Source organism: Triturus cristatus, chromosome 6 (assembly GCF_964204655.1).
Source record: "Triturus cristatus chromosome 6, aTriCri1.1, whole genome shotgun sequence".
NCBI classification, from domain to species: domain Eukaryota; kingdom Metazoa; phylum Chordata; class Amphibia; order Caudata; family Salamandridae; genus Triturus; species Triturus cristatus.
In genome coordinates this window covers 879,780,458-879,806,036 of record NC_140589.1, presented here as the reverse complement: position 1 = coordinate 879,806,036, position 25,579 = coordinate 879,780,458, and the positions used below count along the sequence as shown (strand labels likewise).

Here is a 25,579-nt window from a genome sequence, read left to right as displayed (position 1 = left end):
TCAACGTCATCAATAGGCCCCAAGTCCAGCTGCCATCTCTCCCGAAGTTTGTGGAAAGTATCTGGCAGATTGTTGCATAGTTTTTATATGTGAGTGAGATGGCCTTGGTGAGCAATGGTCTGTCAAGAAGCCTGTCCTCCAGAGGGGATGAGTCTGGGATAGCTGTCATGTCTGGGAGAGCTGTGGTAAGGCGTGTCTAATTTGTAGATATCTGAACATCGCTAGACCCTTTTCCAAGAACCCAAGGTACCCAGAGCCAACAACTGAGCTGCACGGTACAATGCATTTTCATTGTGAACAGAGTATATAGACCAATTCATATGGTGAAATATGTAGAGTGAACAATAGATATCAAGGTAACCTATGTATGTCTGATGTGGGCACAAGATATGGAGTTTAGGAGCAGTGGTTATTTGTACATCTCTGAATTAGTGGTACCTTTACGAACATATGATGTAGAGGGTATTTTTCAAAATGTCTTCTTTCTTACAAACTGGCTTACATACGGAAGGCACAAATGCATCGAAATCCAATTGGTAATTACAAATATCCTACTATTCCTTGCCCCCACATGTCTTCTGATTAAAATGGTGCCTCACTTGTGCGGGTAGGCCTAATGCCTGCGACAGGAACCAGCCCGACACGCAACATGGATACATCACATTTTTCCACTCACAACTGACCCTTTTTAGGTCTCGCTGAGTCAGCGCACATGCGCTGCTCGGAGAGACTTTAGTAAGGGCTTTAAAAAATGCTACCGCCGGCTACAGCTTGCAGTGCATGTGCGCGGGCGCGTGCTTCAGCAGAGGCGCCATATGGCGTGATTACTGCTGCGCGCGCATTGCTCAAGCACATGCACTGCAAGCTGTGGCCGGCGGTAGCATTTTTAGCTTGCTAATCCCGGCACCGGTGCTTTACTTTTAAAATTAAAAGTAAAGCGCCGGTGCCGCGATTATAGCAAAAGTAAAGACATAGAAACAAACATCTATTTCTTTACTTTTGCTATAATCGCGGCACCCGCACTTTACTTTTAATGTTAAAAGTAAAGCACCGGTGCCGCGATTAGAAAGAAAACGAGTATTGGCATAGCCAATAGGTCTCGCTTTTGGGACCTTATAAGTGTTTAGCCATGTAACAGTTGCACAACTAAATACTTATAAGGTCCCAAAAGCGAGACCTATTGGCTATGCCAATGCTTGTTTTCTAGAGTGGGTAGCCCTAGGTCAGCCAGCACCTAGATAAACCTAGCAAACCTGTAATATTTTTAAACTAGACAACTAGGGGAATCCAGGGTGGTGTGCCTTGTGTGGATCCCATGCGATTTATTTTTACCAGCAGTGCAATGCAAACCTCAAATTTTGCCTCAAACACGTGTTTTCCTTAAATTGATTAGATGGAAACTTCAAGAATCCCCACAATTCCGATCACCCATCGTTACCCCACTTGTGCCAATAAAAACTCTTCCCACTTATATGGCTGGTCGAGTGTCCGTGACTGGAACGTATCAAACCAAGGTCAATGGAAACTCTGGCGTGGGGACTTCTATTAAAAGAAAGACTGCAATATAAAAATAGGCAAGGGGGAGCACGAGCCCTTGCCCAAGGGGCCGCTTCCCCTATCGCTGGTGACTAGTGGGTAGATCCATGCTTAGGGATCGCCCTCCTGTGGCGATCTCTGAGCAGGGATCCACTGGGCAGAGATACCATTGGAAAGGGCAGATTCTTCCCTTTTCAACGATACCTCTCTTGTGAGATTCAATGCCTGGGGTTGCTAAGATGAGCACCCAAGCACTGATTCAGAGAGAGTAAAACAAGCGCATTGGCCCGTTTTTACTTTCAATTTTACTGCAATGATGTCAGTGTGCCCTGAGTGCCGATCGTCATTGCAGAAAGAAAGAAAGAAAAAAAGCTCGGGCAGCTCTTCCAGAGTAGCCTGATGTAAAAAATAAATAAAGGACTCCCTCTGGTACAGCGCACCAGAGGGGCCTTAATTCACCTCTCCAGTGTTGGCCAATGGCCGACGCCCACACTTAAAAGGTTAAGTCCCACTGGGATCAAAGAAAAAAATAAACACTTAGAGTTTTAGGAGACATCATATATGTAGCTATCAATTGTTTAAGGAGTTAAATACTTGCAACAGAGATGCTATAAGTGTTTATGTTGCTTGTCAGAGACTTTAGTGCCAAGGTGCTATAATAGTTTATGAAAAGGGACACCAAGTAGAGGTTCTGTCTGGTTGATGTACTCTTATGAGTAACTTGAGAGTGGAAACACCTTACCGTCTAAATTAGCTAAGTAAATTGCAGTAAGGAGTTGAAGGAATACTACCAGTGTGGGTTTGAAGTCCCATTCTGAGTGCAAGCGAGCTCCCCTCTTTACAGCTTAAATCCCTGGATGCTGGGGTTAGCTGGTATCAGAAGAGTTGTCTCCCTTCTACTGTAGTTGCTATTGCTTATAAATATTGAGCTGATCATTATGAGTGCAACTTCTGGTTGCCTTGTTGTCCCCATGGCGAGAACCCTTCCCCTACAAACATAGCTATCTCGGAGTCCATTCTTTGTACCTATCATTGGATGGAGTAACTTTCTGACCATCTCCAGTATGGGAAGGGTTTGATTTCAGTTAGTGAATGCCTGCAAACATACTTGTATGTGGGCATGCACAAACTTTGAAGGCACGCCTTGTAACGTCCATCTCCTACCCTTGTGTGTGGTTTATGATAATGGATTTCGCCTCATTTGTGGCAGAGAAATCACCCCACAGTAATAATCCATTTACACATGCAAGGAATCTTTTTGTGAATTTTGTGAAGTTCCTTTGTGAATTGGCCCATGATTAGTTCTGAACATGTCCTATTCAAACGGGCTTCATGGTGTCCTTGTTGACCTTTGAAAAAATTAAAGAATGTCAGGTTTTGTTTACTTTCTCATAAAAGCTTTCTTGTCAGTGATGGCTATCAATAGAACTGATTCTCCCCCCAGAAAGTGTAGCGTTTGCATCTGACAAAACTCCTGGTTTCACATTACTTTTCAACCGATTCAACATCCAGGTGAACCTTGCCTTGCAACAATACCCTTCTTAAAATGGGTACTTGAACAAAAGGCCCATGAGATTCTTTTCCCATTATCCTAGGTCACAGTCATCACTCAAAGTAACAGTCCAACTACAGACTGCACCCTTACCCCCATCATACGTATGTAATCTCATGCTACTGACAGCCTTTGCACACTCCTCACAGAACAGTCTCACACTACAGTAATAGTCACGCTCTTTCATCCCCAAGACACATTAGTGACTGCTCTCTCACACTCCCCAAAAACGCCTGGTCTCACTCCCGACAGTGCTGTTACACACCTCACAGACTAACCGTACTCACATCCGTCACAGAGTAGCAGTCTCACACTGCTGACAGTACTTATTCTCAAACACAAGACTTGTCACAATACCTGAAGAAATCCTACACCCCTCACAGGCTAGCAGTCTTTCACTCCTGACTGTACTAACACCCTCTCAGACTATCAATCAAGCATTACCTACAGGACTCGCATCCCTCACAGGCTAGCAGTCTTGGACTACTGACGGCACTCACACCCTCTCAGACTATCAATCAAGCATTACCTACAGGACTCGCATTCCTCACAGGCTAGCAGTCTTGGACTACTGACGGCACTCACACCCTCTCAGACTATCAATCACACATTACCTACAGGACTCACCTCACTCAGAGTATCAATGGTGCTGCAGATGGCACTCTCACTGCATAGCATTGTCACACTGTGCACAGTCACAGTCTCACTCCATCGAAAGCACTATCATACCCCTCAGAGACTCAACATCACTCACACCTTCAGACTAGCATTCATACATTACCAACAACACTCTCAGACTAGCAGTCTCACAATACCAATCGCACTCGCATCCGTCAAAGAGTAGCCGTCTCACACTGCTGACAGTAATTATTCTCAAACACAAGACTTGTCACAATAACGGAAGTGATCCTACACCCCTCACAGGCTAGCAGTCATGCACTACTGACTGCACTAACACCCTCTCAGACTATCAATCATTCACTACCTATGGGACTCCTACCTCACTCAGAGTATCAATGGTGCTGCAGATGGCAAACTCGCACCTCTCACAGCATAGCCTTGTCGCACTGTGCACAGTCACAGTCTCACTCTATTAAGAGCACTATCATACCCTTCAGAGACTCAACATCACTCAAACCTTCAGACTAGCATTCATACATTACCAACAACACTCTCAGACTAGCAGTTGTGCTCTACCAGGACCATTCTAAAACCCTTCAAAAACTGGTGTTGCAGGGATTCTGTTTGGAGATAGAATTGTGATTTGGTAAAACAGGACGTCTGAATGTAGGGACTCTACAACGTCAGTACCTGTAGGCCCAAATCCGATTAGCTCACAGTGCCTCACCCGCCCTCCTAACCTTTCCAGAGTAGCAGGTGATTTCAGCAAACTAAGAAACTGAATCTCTAGTCCCCAAGGGAACCGTGGAAACGGATAATCACCTTTTGTTCTCACTCATGCTTGTCCATAGTAAACAGAAGAAAGACAAGCATTTACAATGCAATAGGTCTCGCACTGACATTATTTCGAGCTATTGACATTGTAAATAACATTTTTTTTCTTCTTTTGTAAAACATAAATAAAAGGCATTGTAATTAAAAATGCTAATAGCTAAAAGTTTTGTAAATGCGAAATCTATTGCATCGCATTTACACAAGTGTGAGCTATTGGAAATGGTAATGGCTTTTATTAATGTTTTTTTTTTTTTTTAACAACATAAATATAATGGATTTCTAATGCTAATAGCATACACTTATGTTAATGCAATATATATTTTATTTCCAAGATGTTGAGAGCTGTACACGCATTACAATGCAATAGGTGTTGCAACAGCGAGTTTTGGAGCTATTGGCATTGTAAATGGCAATGCGTTTTATAAAAAAAATTCAAAAGCATTGTTATTTACAATACCAAAAGCAACACCTATTGCAGAACCAATATGTGGACATTTTCACCGCAAACTTAAACTGCACAAACAAGAGTCTGCTGCATGTTAATGAATGGTGGTGTGACAGCCAGTAAAACTACCAAAAACTAAAAGTTCAAAAGGTCAGCAATGCGCTTGCTTAGAACTAGGAAGGCTACATCTGCGGTAACTAACAGAGAGCAGTGTGCAGACTGAATGCACCAGGGAGGGAATAGGACAGAATGACTGAGAGGAAGGATTGGGTCAGTGGTACCAGGGGAGGGAATAGGGCAAAATGTGGGAGAAAGGAACTAGGCAGTAGCTTTGGGAGGCGTAATGGGGCAGCAGTACTGACTTGAGACATAGCGCAAATGTTTCCTCCAATACTTCGTCTTATAGGAAAACATCGGATTTGAGTACAATGATCTATATGTATGTTTGGCAGTGGTGATAGTTAAGTGCAGTGTCTGATGAATTACAGAGGATTTATTGACATTGGGAGATTGATGAACTGAGCGGACCCACAGGTATTTCACACTGTGACTATGGAGTCTCATGGCAAGATGTCTCATTACCTTGAAGCCACGAGCTTAGGTCAGACAGCTCTTGACTGAAAATAGTTTAGACTAATCCAAACCATGCTGTGCCACTTTACTAATTGTTACCCTTACATTGTTCTCACAATAGTATCCTTGAAAGCCACGGAGGAGTGACTGCTGTCAGATGACTGCAGCTGCAAATTCTTTTAGATTTTTCACTGAAACAAAGAATAGTTTCCTTATGCAACCCCGAAGCCCTGTGTCGCTAATTTAACCTTTAATATGCTTTTTAGTAGGCCATACCCCTCGCCCCTTCTTGTTGTAATTGCTTTCACGTGAATTTAATGAGATATTTGCGCTCCGGGCCCAGCAGCAAGGCCTTCTGAACAAGAAGGGCAGCGACGGCCATCACCCAGATACACCCCCTCTTCCCTCTTGCTACTCGGCGGGTGCCTTCCACATAAACCTCCTGTGTTTACTTCTTGTTGATGGTGGTCTGCACAGCGAAAGCAGCGTTCCAAAAGCCAGTCTGAGCTCATTAAATCATTCTGCTGGCTGTGCTTTCTCATTAAAAATGCATAAAGAACAGATAATTGCAGTCTGCAATAATATGGCTAATCCCAGGTTTAATACTGTTCCTACTTTAACAAGTTTAGAGCAAGTAGGCATTTAAGACTGAAACAATAGGCAACAAGCGGCACTGAAAGCGATCGCGAAAGTGATCGCTATTGTAAAAAAACACACGCCCGCGAGTGGTGCGCGCGAGCCACAGCGAACATGTGTTTTCAATTATCGCGCCCGTGTCTGGGCACGATAATTAAAACCACATGGCCTTTGGTGCGTGTAATAGACACCAATAGGCCATGGGCGGAGCAATGCGTCCGCCTTTGGCCTATTGCGTGCCGTCTTTGAGAAAAACACTCACTCAAAGGCCAATCCCGGATGCCAAAAGGAAAAGCACACGCACGAGCGTGTGCGATTCCAGGCTCCGTTTCTAAACCCCCTACAAAAGGGCTCTCGCCTGCACGAGCAGTGCTGCGCACTGCAACGCAGGGCGTGAGCCCTAACAAAAAGGAGGGTTTACAATATATTTATTGAAACTATTGTCTATTTTGATGCATGGTTGCTGCGATTAGTAAACAGATACAGCTGAGCAAAATAATCTACATTACTAACAGACTGTGAACAACGGACAACCTGACCATGGCAACTAGTATATCTATCTAGATTTCCCCTCACTGTGTGAGCAAAGGGATATATTAGTGATCTCTGTGATTATTGCCGAACCCCATTCCTGGTATGTTTGGTTAGATGGTCCGCATCATAGCTGTAAACTGGTCTTTCTGCTGGAATTCTCCCCTCTAACCTCCACAGTTTATTTTATATTATAAGAACTGTTGTGTTTGAAAACTGCAGCAGTGCTACTGTGTTGTGTCTAAAACTGTTAGGAGATGTTGCTGACCGGGCACAAAAAAATAGTACACCATGTTGTCCGACCATGTATGAAATGTTCAGACTGAATCCCAAGAAGTGTCACCGAATAACAAATAATATGCGCATCATATTTCTAAAATACTATCATGTCACAAAACACAATTATTATGTATGGCTGTGAATCAAAGGCAGCCTAAAGCAGCTAACACGAATAAACAAGGGAGAACCAAAGTTGGCCCAGAAGGGGAAATACTACACTAGCATTTGCACACATTCCCCACACTGAAGTCTCTCACTACTGACCACACTCTCACAGATCAGCAGTTTCGCAGAGTACCGGCAGGGCTATTACATTTCACGCAGACTAGAAGTCTCACACTACTGATGGCACTCACACAAGCCTGACATAGTGTCAGTCACAGTGCAGAGAACACTCTCACACCCATCAAACTAGGAGTTAAACAGCACCAACAGTAATCTCACACCAATCACTGACAACTAGTCACCCACTGCTAAACACGCACACTGCTAGCATTCTTACACTACTCACAGCATTGTCACCCCCAAAACACGAGAGGTCTTATAGAATTGGCAAAACTCTCAGACCCCCTCACAGAGTAGCTCTTACCCTGTGCAGCGCTCTTTCACACCCTTTACAGAGTAGCTGTCTCACACTGCACAAGGCTCTCTTACATCCACAATACAGCAGCTGTTTCATATTACCATGCACACTCTCAAACCCCTGACAGTCGAGCAATCAATCACGGACTAAAGCAATCACATCTTCATTCTGGCAGTTACACATTACTAACTGGACTCTCACACCCCTTGCAGACTAGCAGCTGCACATTGGAAAAACACATTCACACCTCTCTAAGACTGGCAACCTCACACTACTGGCAGCCCTGTCACCCCCTAAAAAACTAGTTGTCTCATACTCCAAACCGCTATATCACAATCCACACTGACTGGAAGTCTCACTCCTGACAGCAGTCACACCCACACAGAAGAGTAGCTGTTTCACACTAGCAGCATTCTTACACACTTTACTCAATATACGTCACACACTATCAACCACACAGTAACGCTCCTCGCAAAGTAGCAGTCGTGCCCTATCAACAGCTCTCGCGGCCCTTACACTAGCAGATGCATTCTAGTATCAAGACTTTTACATCACTTGCAGACTTCCAGTCACACTACAGATAGCACTCTCACCCCCGTCTCAGAGCAGCTATCTCATACTGTACACAGTACTCTCAATCCACCACACAGCATAGCTGTCTGCGTACATCAACCTCACACCCTTCCTATAGTAGTAGTCTCACACTACTGACAACACTCTCAAACCCCTCACAGACTTGCAGCCACCCACTCAGTAAAGCGGTCATACCTGGTATTTACATATTACTAATTGTACTGTCATATCCTTTGCAGGCGAACAGCCACGCTTACTGACAGCACTGATACCACTAAATTAGCATTAGCAGTTGCAGACCGCTATTAGCACTTTATTGCTCCTCAGAGTTGCAGTGGCACACTGCTAGAAGTACCCTCACACACTACTAGTATCACACTGCTTACAGCCTCTAAAAAACTAGCGATCTTTACTACCTGCAGCATTCTTTTACCACTCAGAGCAGTAGTCTCGCTCTACAGACAACACTCACACCTCTCACATCCATGAGACATGCAGACTCATACTGTAGACAGCTGTCTCGCACCATTCACAGAAAAGCAGTCATAAACTAATAACAGCACGTTCGCACCCTTCACAGGCTGACAGTGACTTCATTCTTTTTTTTTTTTTTTTTTTGAAACCGTTTATTGCAATATCAAGTATATACAAGTATGGGCCTACAACCTTCCGGCCGGCCGCTAGTGTGACAGGAGCACCTGACGAACTTACAAAAGGGCACTTGGCGTTGCAGAGAAGTAAATCAGGAGGCAGCAACGACGTGGGCCACATGACTCTAAGCCCACAATACGGTTTCATTTTATACAAACACAACAATATAGAAAAACCACACCCGCAAGGCAACCCGCAATCGAAGGTAACCACACGTGCTCCTCAAATGAGGGACCCCGACCATCTACAGGAATCTAAAGAGGGGGAAGGGAAACAAGTCCAGGACTGGGGGGACTCTGTGCCCGGGGCTGGGGGTCAACTAGGGGGACGGAGCCGGTGAGGCAGCAGGCAGCAGTGGTGGCTCGCAGATACCCCCGCGGTAGGCGTTCCAGGGGCCCCATATTTTCACCCACGCCCCAGGCTTGCCCCTCGCCACATACACCACCTTTTCTCGGAACATGCACCAATCCATATGTTCTTTCCAGGCCGACACCGCCGGGGGCCGCTGGGATCCCCACAGTTGAGCGATGTCACGTTTAGCTATCATATATCCCAGAGTCACCCATCGCGTCTGCGGAACCGAGTAATCAGTTGGTTCCCACACATTCAGCAGGCATCTCCTCGCTTCAGGCAACAGCGCGACATGCGTAACCAGACGCAGGACCTCATGCACACCACGCCAGAATCGCTCCACCTTCGGGCATTCCCACAAAATATGCAAAAAAGTCGCCAAAGCACCACACCCACGCTTACACAACCCATCCTCAGCATAACCCATACGCAGAAGCCTTGGCCCCGTCATGTAAACCCGGTGGAGTATCTTAAGCTGGACGAAGCGAAGGCGAGCCGGTATGGCCACCTCCTTCGGAGAGGCCACCGCGGAAATCCAGTCTTCGTCGTCCAACTCCAGCCCGTCGGCAACCCAAGCCTCACGGAGGCCGGTCAGCAGGCCCGAGCGGTCATTAATCAATTTTTTGTAAATGAGGGAGATCGTGCTATCCGGAACGTGGCCATCCAGCACTCTATCCTCCAGGGGGGAAGACTCCGGGATGGAGGCGACGTCTGGGAAGACTGAGCCCAGCGCATGACGGAGTGACTTCATTCTATTACTAAAAGCACACCCAACCCTCGTAGACTAGCAGTTTCACACTAATGGGGGTGCTCACACCCCACATAGAGTACTTTTCTTACACTGACAGCTCTCATAAACCCCTCGCGCACTACCAGTCGCACACTACCAGCAGCACTCCCACACCTCTCACCAAGTAGTCTCAAATTACTGACCACACTTTTGCCTCTCAGAGTAGCAGTCTCACGCTGCAGGCAGCACTCACACCTCTGAGACGCGCAGTCTTACACTACTGACAGCACTCTCACACCCTTCCCATACCAGTAGGTACGCACTACCAACAGCAATCTCACATGCTTCACAGATTATCAGTCACAAAGTACTAGATGCACTCCCAGCACCTCTCAAAAACTAGTAACAAAGCCAATAGTTCTGGCTCATAAATGAAAGTAAGTCTGCGTGGTATGGTATTGGTTATTAAATATGTGAGTGCAAGGATGTGTGACTGAGTGCATCAATATGTGACTACTTGGATGGATGCATCCAAGCGCTTAGTTATTTGCCAAATGTACTGGCTTTGCTAATTCTCTTTATTAATTTCAGGTGTGGTTTCTTCTCCTAGATGTATTGTTATATAAAGCTACATATGTAGAGCATGGTGATGAATGGAATGACTGACTCGAATGTAGGGACGGGAGTTGCTGCTAAGCCTAATTTAGGTGGGCATTCTAATGGGATTGTCTGTTACGGAATTATGCTGTAAAGCTGTTCACCTTAATTGCCTTTTTATCTAAACTATTTTGCATATGTAAGATGCACAAGATTCAATTTTAGGGTGTTATTTCTATATTTGTATAAGGTGATCAGATGTTATGGACTCTTTTCTGCTATAAATCTTAATCAATTGATGCGCAGAAATGCAAGGGGAACTTCAAAACAGTAATGCCAGATAATCCAATGTACATTTTCTAAAACAACCAGTGGATACAAACTTTTGTCCATTATTTTACAGCCCTCTTTTGACTGGACAGATTTTGGAAAGAATTGCTACAGAATTCAACCAGCTGCAGTTCCATGCTGTTCAAAGTAAAGGCATGCCTCTTTTGGACAAAGTGAGACCTGTAAGTGGTACTCATTTAAAAATTGTGCCTGTTTGTGCAATCATGCATAGTTTTAATATTTTGTTAAACTTAATGACGTATTCAGAATGTATGCATATGTGCCTACACACCCAAAACTGATCGTGTTAACTTTAATTGGTTTTCTTTTGGTTGGTAAGGAATCCAAAAATAAAATCTTATCTTCAGGTATATTCTGGCCTCTCATCTGACCCACTCAAACTTTGCAAGTGTGCCTTTACCTGTTAATGCTAAACAGTTATTCCCTTCAGAGGTAGATCCCTGGTGTATGGGATGGATTCAGGGTACTCCCATGTAGCTTTGCTTTGGTCTGCCCTGGATGTGATCAGACAACATCAGCAGATTACTCTGTGAGACAAGTCCTGCTCAAGTATAATTCCTTACAAAGTCAGCAAAATACGCCACACTGAACCATATACGTTTCTCTATGGATGTCAGTTAGCTGTTGCCTTCGGGAGCACCTTCTTTGCCTCACTCACAATTTGGTACCGGTGGCACTGTCCTAGCAATAACATGGTTCACCAGTCATAGAGATGGTGCCAGACACTCCATGCAAGACATTTCTAAATGTATGCTAACTTTTTAAAATAAATATTTGCTTATCTCTATGGCGCATATATGTTTGTGTGATAGGATGCAGGGTTCTGCCACATGACTTGGAAGTGCCCTGCAATCATCCAGTACAAGGAAACTAACTGAAATAATAACCGAAACCACAGGTAAAGAAGACCTACTAAAACCAGCAGTGTGTTATTGGGCCTAATGCCAAGTCCATTTTTTATTGTTTTTTGCTTTTGTCACTCTGAGTGGCAATGGTATGCCCAGACGTGAGTCTTGTGCTCACTGTGTCACTCGTTTCAAGCTAGCCTGGCTTATGAGAAGTGATAACCCGATACTGGTCTCAGGATTCTTGTTACCGGTCCAGGGAGGACCTGGCCTGGCAGTTCGGGCCGGACTGTTTCCATGGGCATCAAGACAGACTAATTTGCATATGGCCTGGGTCCAAACTGGGTGGCGTGGTGAGAAAAAGAAATCATGGATTAAACCTTGATCTGTGACTAGGGGTGAATGTTTGGTTTGTTCAGCATTCCGTCCATCGTTAGCTCTTTTTGCTCGGATCGCTATAGTGGCATCAGTATATTGATATGGTTACAGCGCGGGTTTGGACTCTTGGCAGTGCTGGATTTTTCAATTGTAGAAGTTATGGTATCTGCACTGTCTAAAGCATATGAGCTGATGACTGTGCTGCTCTAAACATGTGGGGGTATTTGAAGGAAATTGCGCGGTCCTCATTTAGGACTAACATACATACTTTACCATGCTACTGTTCAACAAACAAAAGGGGATGATAAAGGTACACCGGCAAAAAATGCTGTCCTCTGAAGCTATAATCTGAGGACTTGAAGCAAGCATCTGACACTTCATTCGGCATTAAAGACTTTAACTTTGCTATTTAGGGTGCACTGGAGTACCTGAGACTTTAACTGATCATATGACAGTTCTAATTGTATGTCTGGGCATATGAGGCTGTGACACAACCTCTTGAACTGTGCTTGAGCATGAGCCTTATTATTTGTAAATTAAGACTATATTTAGGATAAAATATACAAAGGTACCCCAGATCTATAATGACTCTGGGTTCAGGGCTGTATCCATGTCTTATCATGGCTGCACCATATTACATCATGCAAGTCCCTCATAAGTATATGACTGGTAAACAGAATACCCTCTTCAGGTTACTACACTCTCTGTTTTTCTATGTATCTTGTACTTTTATAATGATGTTGGGCCAATTGTCATGTGACACCCCTCCATGTTGCAACAGTTCTGTCAGCGGTCATATGATGTCGCCTTCTGCGATGATGTCAGAGCTATAGGTTTTGTGTTGTAACTTCCTGTGATGCCAGCAGAAAAAGGGGAGGCATGTCCAAAGGCGTGTGATGTCACTCCCACTACCCTTGAACTTTGGTGAATTGCAAGTCTGTCAAATGTAGGAGGTGTTCTCTGGAAAAGGGGGAGATGGAGACATAGATAAAGGTCCTCTGCATGCTTGGCCAGAGATTCCCAACCTGTGGTCTGGGGACCCCTGGGGGCCCGCGACGCCTCCTTCAGGGGTCTGCAACTGCTTAGAAAATTAAATAATATAAACAGATTAATACAGTGCATATAAATAAAGAAGATAAATGTACAATTGACATTTTTTGAACGTACTGTAAGTGTGAAGGAATTTGAAATTAGTGGCAAAAAATTTAATTGGTATCCTCAAATTGGTTCGTGGGAGCAGCGCAGGTGCATCAAACAGAATTTAGAAAAGCTCAAACTTCTTTTTTTGTTTGCAAATATAATAAAATGTGTCATAATTTGTTTATTTGTTTGATGCTTTCTTCTGTATTTTTAGTGTATTGTTTTGCGGTTCAAATCATCGACAATGCTTAGACCGGGGTCCTCTCTTCCAGTAATGATTCAGTGGGGGGTCCCCGGATTCCAGTAATGATTTAGGGGCCTATGCATCAACAATGCCATTTGCGATTCCTTATTAGCGAAAAATAAGGAATCGCTAATAAGGAATAGCAAAAGGCTATGCATGTAGGAATCGCTATTCAAATAGCGATTCCTTAATATTCCTTATTACCGAATCGGTAATACCGAATCGGTAATAAGGAATACCTACCCATTCATTCCTATGGGCTTGGAGGCCCATAGGAATGAATGTAAAGCCATTCTGTATTAGCGATTCGGTATTACCGAATCGCTAATAGCGGGAGCACTTTCAAGGGTGCCAGGGTGTCAAAAGGACACCCTGTTGCACCCCTGAAAATGATATGTGCACATATGTTGCACACACACATGCTCTAAGGGCATGTGTGTGCGCAACATGAAACTTTGAAAAATGCACAAAAGTGCATTTTTCAAAGTTTTTGCAAATTACCATGCAGTTCATCTTCATGGTAATTTGCTCCCCCTATTAGCGAAATCGCTAATTTTTTAACTTTGATGCATTGCATTTAAGGAATCTCACTTTGGGATTCCTTAAATGCTATCGCTATTTAAGGAATCGGTATTTAAGGAATCCCTATTTAAAGAATCGCTATTTAAAGAATCGCTATTTAAGGATTCCTTAAATAGCGATTTCTGCTTTTGGGTTGATGCATTGGGATTGGGTATTTTTTACTTAATACCGGGAGCTAATAAGGAATCGGTATTTTACCGACTGGATTTGGGCTTGATGCATGAGGCTGATAGTGGGTGGGCCGCAGAAGTCAAATGGTTGAGAAGCAGTGCTCTAGGCTATGCCCAGTGCAGCAATTAGTCCAGAACCGTTTAAGGGACCCCAATTGGTGATAGCCAAGTCTAAGAAGTGCTAGAACAGGTTGCAAATATATTCTTTTTTCTAAGGGTGGTGGATGCTTTTCATTTTGATTGACTGGCAGAGGAGGTGAATGTCTTGCTTAAGATTTTGAAATTGTTCTGAAAAAACAGACACACTAGGACTTGATAGTTTTCTGTCCAAAGGAAGGTCTTAAACCAGAATCTGAATTGAAGGAAATCAGCCAGAAAAGGATTCCGGAATTCATTTTCCGATGAATGTTCAGGATCTTCCCCTGTTTCACCGAGATGAGTGGATGTGTTTCATATAGCTACAGGATGTATACATACACCCTGTAGAAGAGACGGGTGTTCCTCACATTTTGGCTTGGGAAGAACTATTACCAGTACAGAGTCCATCTGTCTGTCTTACTGTCAGCTATCTTTACATTCACTAAATGCCTAGTGGTTGTAATTTATTATATTTATATCCAGGGAATCTTAATCTGTTCATACCTCAATTAATTGGCAACTGAAGCAAATTCTGAAGCTAAAATACATTTCTGCAAGTACTATATCTCCACATCAATCCAATAATCTTTATTCGGTTTAAAAAACCATAAAAGATACAAAGAAAAAAACAATTCATACATACACGTGAAGAACACATCTTGAAACACAAATTAGGTGGGTGCCAATCTCTAATTGCATCTTTGGGCATTTGCAGGAGAATTTAGATTTACATTTGTGTTTAAATTAATAAAAACACAAGACAATTAATAGGTTAGGTCAGGTCCAGTACAGAGCTAAGCTTACTATTCGAAATTTTGGGGCTTCCTATATGGATTATGATCAACAGATAAAGTGTGGGTGCTAAACTAGTGCATATGATGCTTGGAGCTGCATGTAATTCAAAAGTAAAGTGCAAATGCTATAGTAATGCATATGGATACTTGTAACAGCACATTGCTTATCCAAAGAAGCTACATATAAGTATTGACTGTTTTCTATTTTAGTGCAGGGCAGGTTTAAAATGCTAGTGGATGAAAGTGCATGTACACTTTAAAACAGCAGATCTAAAAAATACGGATCATTTAAAGTTTCAAGCCTTTTTTCTTCCCCCTCAAAAAGTTGACAGCAAACCGGTATCTACTAACACTAAAAACAATATCTCCACATCAACATTGGCAAACCATCACCATTACGAGTTATCCAATATTGCAGAGGGGTTCCAGACCCAAAGACGGAGTGTGTTTTTTAAGAGAGTAGACTATTGCTTTTTTCAGGACAATTGTTCGCACCTTCAGTCCACTTCTAAACCCAATGAGTGACAGATCATCTCTTTTGAGTTTAATTAGATTTTACATAGGACTTCTGCCAAATGCCCAGTTACGCATGAGGATTTTGTACAAATGTTTTGAGGAACAATAGAACCTGAGATCAAAGTGACTTTCAGTCCAATCGATTCAGTTGCTGTACAACAGGAAGCACATGCTTCAGAGTTCCTTTTTCTGCACCACGTCAAGACTTAATCATCACATATTTTCTCTGCAGCTTTTGGGTTCCCATATGGATAATGTCGCGGCTCAAGAGAAGTGATTGGTCCCTACTAAGCAGTTTGGAGTTGAAGGCAGCCCCTTATAGTCTTTTCCTTCAATTGGTTAGATTTGAATCTTTCCCAGACTGAGCATCCAAACTCTTTGATATTATCTGAACAAGCAGAGCAGCACCAAATCATGAGTGCTGTTGTTTAGAGGCCAATTCAACTTGGCAGACTCAAGAGAGAGAGCAACCGATGTGCATCTGAATTGGAGCGTTGATTCTTGCTTGAAGCGGCTTTACTGTGGAATTGCCAAAGTATGTCCGATTGGACAGTGCCACTGCGGCCCTGTAAGCATCCTGTACCATGGCACTGTCCTGAATGGTGCCTGAGCAAACTGCTTCTCTTTCACCCGGAACATTTGTGCCCAAAGAAAATCAATGCTGCTGCAAGTAGGGATATGTGGCCAAGGCATACTGCGCCACTGTGACAACTGACTGTACCTGTGTGGACAAAGTAGCTGTCCCTTCGTGGTGAGTGGTATCTGAGCTGCACTGCTGAAGTTAGAAGTGTGTATGGTGGCCCCATGATCCCAGATGCCGCAAGTCACACCCTGTGCACAGAAGAGGGACTGCTAATGACTGAAGACTGCTAGTAACACTGGAGCCTGCCACATATCATACTTTGGGTAGAAGCATCAGCATTTGCTGCTTCCAAAGACTGGATCAGAGTATCTACACACTCTCTCAGTCATTGTGTATTTCTTGCAGAAGAGGGACCTGGTGCATGCTGCGGGTCCTGGCATCAACCTGCAGGAGAAAAGGACTGGCATTAGTGAGATTTACATGCCAAGACAATACTCAAACTGAGTCCACAAACTCTGAACGAGAGGGGTAGCACTGCACCTGCGCCTGAAACCTGTCGTACCATATCTTATACCTAGTTAATGGAAGGTGGTAGAAAAGGGACATATCCACTTGATGAGGAGCCACCGATCCCAGGTTTCAATTTGTACCATCATATTGTAGTGGGTAGTGTTTAATTAAAAATAAAATAATCTTTTAATAACAAATGCTCATTACATCATAGCATGACTTGCATATCCCTAATACTGACAGAATCAATACATATTCAATTTCAATGGATGGTCATTCAATTATATGGATCGTATTGCAATCCTTGGGTCATTCTGTGCATGCCGCATTCCCTCCACCCTGCTTCCGTAGCTTAGTAGTCTAGTATCCCCGGTATTTCTGCCAGGGCCCCCATACTCTCTTCCATTTGTGGGGGTAGCCCCTGCTTAGGTATATTACCTTCTCCGTTCCTGCGCTCCAGTCCATATCTTTTTCCCAGTCTCTCCAATCTGGCGCCCGACTGGACCCCCAAAGTTGGGCGATATTCCTTTTAGCCACTACTGCTGCTATTCTAAGCCTTATTAATGTATATTTCGCCCATTTGTCCTCGCCAGTCACACATAAAAGCAACCAGCGGGGCTCCACTGGGATCTCTGAACTTGTTACTCGTGACATAATGTCCATCCCGTAGTTGTGTACCTTTCTGCATTCCCAGATTATGTGAAAGAAGGAGCCAAACTCCCCGCACTCCCTCGCATAATATCTGGATATCCCCTCGCCCATGTTGTGCAATTTCGTTCTTGATGCATATGATCTGTGCAGGACACGCAGCTGGATAAGCCTAAACCAGGCCCTTATCGCGATCTCCCTGGGGCTCTGGATCACCTGTTCCCAATCGTCGTCTTCCAGGAGTCCAACGTCTATCTCCCACGCTCCCCTCAGGGGGTCTACTGGATAACGCAAGTTTTATAGAAGTTTTTTATTTGTTAGGGAGGTTGCCTTTGCTCTCATGGGGGTCGATTAATAACCTATCCTCTAGTGGTGTAGTGTTTCATTTTTGAGTGCATTAAAGTACTTTCTTTTTTTATAAAAGATGAGTGATAATTTTGGACAGTCAATTATTGCACTGCTGGGTGATTTGTTGTGATCTTAATGTGATCTTAATGTGATCTTGATGCTCCCCCACACTACCTTTCTGAGAAACCTGTAACTGCTTGCCTTCACTACCTCTGCTATTCAAGTGCTGAAGGGGTTGCACTTGGCCCACTTTGCAGAGCCATAGGAAGACTGACCCGGTACTTCTATGGCAAGTGGACCCAGACCCAGTGACTGACTCCCAGTATCCCTAGTTTGCCCTAAGGCCTCCCGAATGGGGGTTGACACTTTGTTTCTCACAATTCTACGACCTAAAGATTTCCCCCATTCCGGACATTATTGAACTTCTGTGAAACATTATTATAGTGTTATCCGAGTTAAAGAAACAACCTTTTGAGTGTTTACACTATGTGGATCTCCAACATCTATAACGGAAGGATACTTTCTTAGTGGCTTTCCCCACTGATAGAAGGGTAAGGGGGGGTTTCAGTATCTTTGTACCGACTAACCTTGTACTTTGATTTATCACAACAAGATATTTTTTTCTCATCCTTCTTTTCTGAAAAAGTGAATTTCCAATTTCCTTATTAATCCGTCAGTATCCCTTCTGACTTTCTTCCAGAGTCCATCCTCTGTATCATAAAGATCTTTATACATATTGGACGACAAATTGGCTATATGGTATTACTTATTCAAAGCCAATGGCATAATAAAAATGTAAGCAGTTATTTTTTAACTGTGATCCTGTTCATATAGGATTTCCACCCTCAAAATAAACGTTAATCAGGTGGATAGTCTCAGTAATCATTGTTTTACCGTAAAGTTGATTGTTCTCAGAGTAAGTACAGAGCTCATGCAGCTGGCAACATGTTAACCTTTGCTACTTTAATAGGAAATGTGCCTTCTCCAGATACTTGCAGGGTTGTCACTGAGAGACAGTGTCCTGCCTTTGCCAACTAGTACTGCACTGATGCAGAGTCTGATATCGACACTTCATGATGGATAATAGAAAATTGCTTTCTTGTAATCCTTTTTCTCCAATATCTGTTTTCTCTCTCAATTAATAGTCATCTAATGTTTCTCCCCATACTTTAGACCATCGATGGTGCTGGGCTCTTATAAGGTCATTCTTCAAGCCGGCCTCCCAAAATATGCTCTGCTAGATGGGACATGTAGCATCTGTAATTATTAAAAGGTTTTTACTCTCATGAGGGAAACCTCATTTGCTGCTTTTTTTTCAGTTAGGGACTTTTTTGCCAGATGGTGTTTGGCAGTTTAATTTATTTAATTTATTTGGTTAAAATGGCATTTTTGTATATATTACATATTTAAAAGAATTAGGTTTTCAAATCGAAATTGTATGTATTTGAAAAATATGCTTTAGCATATCTCGCATGTGCTTAAATAATAAACTGTTCAGGAATTCAATGAGAATACCCATGATTCTGAACAGGTAATTTTTGCTCTGCATTCTAAGTCTTACCTTATGTACCTGGATCTTCCCTCTGCGTCTTCTGTGGTTGTCTTCATAGCTACTGAGATAACAACAGGGACTCCTTTTATGAAGAAGTAAAGTGCCTGTCACTTGTAAACCTAGACCTCAGTGAGGTATCTGAACTGTCCAGTTTCCATAGCCACTTACCATAGTATTGTAAATGTTCTGGAATGCAGGGAAGAGTGTGAATTGAATGAGTGCTGTGCTGTGAGCAGAAGTTAGTGCCTCCTCTCTGATTAAACCTGGATTTACCTTCATGCTGCTTCACGTGTTCACTTCAGTTTGGCAATGAGACGAGGAGCTTACCTTAGTGCTGCTGCTTTTTTCCTGGATCGTTCAGTGGCCATGGTAATGGGTGGCTGCAGCGCCTGAAGTTTCCAGTTCGCTGTGTTTTTGCTGAGGCAGCATTGGAGAGCCTGTGTCCAGCAACCCTGGATTGCCAGGTCTTTGTGAGGTGATCTCACCAGGATTTGGGTGGAGTCGCCTGGCAAAGAGCAAGTGACCTGTTGGATGTTGTGTGCTATACGCAAACTGTGGGCATGACATGACTTGCAGCCATCGTTGATCCGACTGCAGTTTCACACCCATCCTGTCATTGTTAAGCATTTTTGGATTGGGCCGCGACATATGTTCATTGTTTTCGACCAACTGCTGATGGTGACAAGCTCAGCTTGCAGTTACAGCTTGTTGGCTGGGCTGCTTGTTCATTGCTATCTGCCATCTGCTGATGATGACATGCATACCTTGCAGTTACAGTGTGTTGGAATCGCAAGGTTCATTCTGCTGTGATTTCTTTTAAGGCCAAATGCTTGTACTGTGGGGGTGACTGGGCATTTTACAAAGGTATGTAGGAAGAAAAACTGAAGTAAATCCAGTTGTAAAATAGGTATCTGAAAAATCTAATTCTGACCACTCTGATGACGGTGAGGTTAGTGATGCGAAAGGGGTGTTATGCATTGAATGTCCTGTGTTAAATTTGGATGTCATGTCAAAAAATAAGCCAGCGGTCCTATAGAAATAGAATGATGTTAAAATGTTGATAGTGGTTGACTCTGGGTCACCTTATACTATTGTTAATAAGTCTGTGTGAAAAGAAAAGGTTGTGGATGTTGGATGATAATTTGGCTGACTCCGATATCCATCCCGTGACATTCAAGGGAGAAACTATTCTCATGTTAGGTTACAGGCCATTGATCTTTGAGTTCAGACAAAGAAAAATAGAAGGAAAATTGTATGTAGCCGCATTGGTGCCTTCATTTCTTGGTTGGATTGATCAAAGGCAGTCTGGTATCCTGTTGTACCTAATAGCAAGGATCAAGTGTTATTGTTAGAGGAGTCAGAACTGGAATTGGGTGAGAAGTTTAGGGAAGATTTTCCTGACTTTTATTTTTTTGGTACAGATGGCAAATTTAAAAGATTTGTACAGAACATTGTACTCTAAGACCATGCTAAACCGGTATGTCATAAAGTGAGAAACATCCCATTGTGTTACCGATGAAGTTGCCAAGGAATTGGAACGTAAGGTCATTGAGTCGATTCTGATTGTAAAGGTGGGATTTATTTCCAGGATAACATCTTCTTGATGGGAAGAAGTAAAAGGGAACATGATGCTAGATTAGTAATTGTGGGGAGACTGAGGACTAAACAGGGGAGTTGAGAACATGTAAGTTTGGTAGAAAATCAGTCAACTATTCGGGACATGAAGACATGAAGTTAGTGAAGCTGGGATCTCACTTAAGAAAGAAACCATAGAGTTGATTAGAGAGGCTCCTGTTCAGACATATAGGGGTGATGTAAAGTCCTTCTTAGGTCTAATCCCAACAAACGTGGCAGAACTTGTTAAATGTTTACTGCACAGGTGTTTGGTACAAATAATTAATAAAAGTGGGGCTGCAACCCTGAGGTTGAACTGCCCAACAACATCCTTTACTAAACCAATATAACATGCCACCAAAGGGGAAGGCCTTAAACTTATTCAATTCAGAGAAAAAACATCCATTCAAATAGACTAAAAGTCCAAACACACTCGTTTTCAAACAATATCTTGTGTAAGTGCCGCCCACAAAGCAGAATCAGATGAGCGCATTGTAAGAAACTGGCTCTACATATACTGCACCAAGGTGAGGTACAGTGTGTATAGAGTCCAAGAGTCCCCAAATGTAGGCAGAGGTTAAAGTTAGATAGAACCTTACTCTCTAAAGTGGTAGCTTGGTCGAGCAGTAAGGCAGTATCAGAGGACAGGTTAAGAATCTGATGTACACACTCAAGAACTGAACTCAAGGCCAATTATTGTTGTATAAAAATATACACTGTTTTATTTTTCTAGAACCAAGCAAGCTTGGCACAGGTAAGCATATAAATACTTTGCAGTAATATGATACTTTGTTTGTAATACAGTTCAAAAATGCAGTAGAAATTATACTGTTTTTGGTTTACAGATAATGTAGCAGATTGCAACACTTAGCAGGTATAGTACATTAGAATGAATGGACTTTTTCAATAAATTGCAGGTAAGTTACTTTTTCGTTACATTTTCTAACTCAGTGCTGGATGCCTAGATTCAGCACTGAGACATTTCCTGAAAACAGTTGAGAAAATGCTTTTTTGTTATTTGTGTGATTTTTAAAGAATATTTTCAGATTTCAAAACTCCACACTTAGAAACTTTTTGGAGCAGTACATTGAAATGAATGGGCTTCTACCATAAATTGCAGGTACATAACTTTTACGATACTTTTTCTAACTCCGTGCTGGATGCCTAGATTCAGCACTTGGACATTTCCTGAAAACAGTTGAGAAAATGCGTTTTGGGTATTATTTCGTTTTTTAAGGAATATTTCAAGTTTTCAAAACTCCACACAGTCATTTTTTTTCGAAGAAAATTGTCAATGTTATTCTATGGAAGAAAAATAGGTTATCGGTTTTCAGGTAAGTAAACGTCTGTGGGAGTTAAGGTTCTGGGGCAGTGATGAACTGTGATTACACCCTCAGTGGTACTAGGGCGGCCGGGTGCAGAGTGCTGAGGCCCAATGTTACCTATGGAGGATAGGGGGCTTCCGGTTGGTGGCTGCTGGCTAGCAGGCCCCCCGCCTTTGGGAGCAAAGCTCCTAGGGTTTAGCTCAGTGCAAGTTGGGGACCAAAGTAGCACCAAAGGTGCACCATCAGCGGCACCAGGGCGGCCAGGTGCAGGGTGCTGTTTTGTGGTTGGATGCCCTGTTTTCAATGGAGAACCTCAGGAACAAAGAAACACTGCAGGCTCGGGGACGAGGATCTTCTGGCTGCGACCACCACTTTGAGGGGTAAGTTGGGATTTCGTGGGTTGATTAGGCACCGTTGGTCTGGGCACACAAGGCCGTGAGGCTTCGGGTGCAGGGGTGGCTTTTGACTTCGGATTTTCTTACCCGCTCTGGTCGCAGTAGAGGGGGGTCCTCTGGATTGAGGCTGCAGGCGTCGTCAGGAGGCTTGAGGCAGGTCGGGGGTCGCCAGATCTCGGGTCAGGATCGCCGGGGGGACCTCCTCGTGGTGTTGGTTCACCCGAGCTCGGGCCGGGGTCGGCAGGTGCAGAGTGTGCTGGATTCGCGGTCTCTGGTTGGCACCAGAAGCTGCAGTTTAAACACGTCCGGTGTTCTCAGGAGATAGAGTCCTGGAAGTGAAGGCAAGCAGGTCCTCTGGGGTTTGTGAGGTTGCTGGCTGCAGGACACGCCAGGATTTCGCAAAAGCAGGTTCGAGGGGAGATAGGGCTGGGGCCATGTCAGTGGGTGTCGTCCTCTTGTTAGCTCTGCACGGCTCTTCAGTCCTTCTTCTGATCTTCTTTTCTTGTGGTTTCTAATCTGAGGAAGTAGGGATCAGGGTGCCCCCTAAATACTAAATTTAGGGGTGTTACAGGTAGGTAAAGGGTAGGGACCAATGGGTCCCTTCCCTGGGGTGGGTACGCCCCCTATTCTGCCTCTCTCCTGTGGTAGGGGGGCAGGAGCCTGTCCCTGGTTGGCATGGTCCCCCATCCTCAAGATGGCAGGGACTCGAGGTTGTGCTTCACCTCGCCTCCCCCACCTGAGGAGTGGAGTTGACAGAGATGGGCACACCTCCCTTCCTCACTTGATTTTCCCGCCGGTTCTCCCGCCCTAAGTGGGGGATAGTACCAGTGGGGACCAGTTGCTGAAAGTAGCAAATGGTCTGGAGAGGCTCACAAAGGTGGCATCCCTTTGAAGCTTCTCCTTCGTGAACCCTGCCCATTCCGGGGGAGGAGCATTGGCACCTCGTCCCAGGATGTGCATTGATTTAGGCCCCCGAGAGCAGCAGGCTTTCGACCCAGGGGTCCAGAAACATGTCTGGTGGTTGCAGCCTACGCAGCCACTCAGTCGGGTCACTAGAAGTTGGTCGAATTTCAGGGGGCATCTCTAAGATGCCCTCTGTCTTGCATTGTACATTAAATCCCACACTGGCATCAGTGTGGGTTTAATGTGCTGAGAAGTTTGATACCAAACTTCCCAGTCTTCGGTGTAGCCATCATGGTGCTGTGAAGTTCGTAATGACAAACTCTCAGCACCATATACTCTTAATGGCAACACTGCACTTACAGGGCCCAGGAATGGACTTGGGCACTGTAGGGGTACAGGGCTCATGCACCTGTACCCTCACCACTGGCATAGGGCACCCAGCTAGAGGGGTGACTGATGTATGCCAGGGCAGTGGTTTGTGAGCATGGCACACAGGGATGTGTGCCATGTCGACTTTCTTTTGTTCTGCACCAAGACACGCAGCCTGCAAAGGCAGTGTGTGAGTATCAGGGCACAGGACCTCTAAGGGTGGCACAATAAGTGCGGCAGCCCTTAGAGGCCTTCTCTGGTCACAGTGCCCTGGGTACCTGTGGTACCATTTACCAGGGGCTGACATGTGGCCAGAGATGCCAATTGGGTTTAGGCTTCAATGCAGGTTTAGGGAAGGAACACAGGCCCTGGGTACCTGATTAGCAGGAGCCCAGGGCACACAGCAATTCAGCAAAAAGTGGTGGCATACCATGCAAGAAAGAGGGCACTTTCTCACATGCATCACATTATTCAGACACATTTATGCTGTTTCCCCTGCCCTGATGAAGTCGGGGATGGGGGCGAAATGTATTGGCGGGGCTGTTGCTGTCTGTTTTTAATGGAATTAGAATGAAGAATAAAGATTGAAACAAACCTTTCTTAATCAACATCTGAGTTTCCTTTGTGGACGGCACTTACACAAGGACATTGTTTGAAAACAAAAGTATTTGGACTTCTAATCTATTTGAATGATTGTTTTATTCTTTGAATTGGATGTGTGTAAGGGCTCCTCCTTAGGTCTGTCTCAATTCAACTCTTAAGTTTGTGAGGAATTTTGCAGAAAGAACTTTCAATTTGAGAGTTTTTGAAGAAACGTTTGAAGTTCACTTAGAATGACAATTCGCAGAGTGAATTCTAGAGAATTGAGGATGATATTTGTGCTGCAGTTCCCTTACAGGGATATGAATCTACCACTCGCACTTTACTATCTACTGATGCTAGTGATCTCTGGGTAGTTTTATCTTAAGTCTCTGGGAATGGTGTAGAGAGCACAGTGTCATTCGCTTCACATTCTCGGTCACCGACTAAGGAGAAATACTTGGTTGTTGAGAAAGAAATGTTGTTGTGTGCAAGAGAGGCAGAAACATTTAGAGAGTACTTGTTGGGCTCAAATTTTACTTTGCGCACAGATCACAAGCTGTTGATCAAAGTGTTGACTCCTGAAGGATCAGTGAAGGCGACTCCTTGCATAGCTAGGATGTCCAGGAGGCTGTTGAATTGTACCTATGTTGTTGAGTATCTACTGGAACTTCAGAACAAGGTAGGAGATTATTTGAGCAGGCCTCTGCTGCATTTGCAGTAGGAAATGTCCAATGAATGGGGTGAGTACAGTGCAGCAATGGTGAACGGTGACAGTGAAACCATTTTGAAGGAGGACTGGTTGCATGGTTAAGTGGAAGATTAGATGCGGAGTAGATTAATGAAGCGTGTTGTGCAGGGATGGCCTTGCAAGAATAAACTGGGAGAAGAGTGCAAGAAGTTCTGTGAATTTAAGGATGAATTGTCAATTTCTGGTCTTGGGTTCCTATTGAGAGAGCCTACCTAGACAAAGTATTTTGGGTATTCTGCATGAAGGCACTTGGGGTATTGTTAAAAAGAAAAAAAGGCTTCGTGCTTGTGGCCTGGAGTAGATGTGGACATGGAGACGTTTGTGAGGTCGTATGAACAATGTGCGAATGCGG

At 43.9% G+C, this 25,579-nt stretch overlaps 1 protein-coding gene across 1 annotated transcript in view; it reads left to right on the top strand.

Annotated features, from left to right (window-relative positions):
* COG2 (component of oligomeric golgi complex 2) overlaps positions 1-25,579 on the top strand; it is a 326,732-nt gene that overhangs the window by 92,605 nt on the left and 208,548 nt on the right. Inside the window, exon 6 of the mRNA XM_085611476.1 lies at positions 10,896-11,004. Coding sequence (XP_085467602.1) covers positions 10,896-11,004 — 109 coding nt within the window. The remainder of the gene's footprint in view (positions 1-10,895; positions 11,005-25,579) is intronic.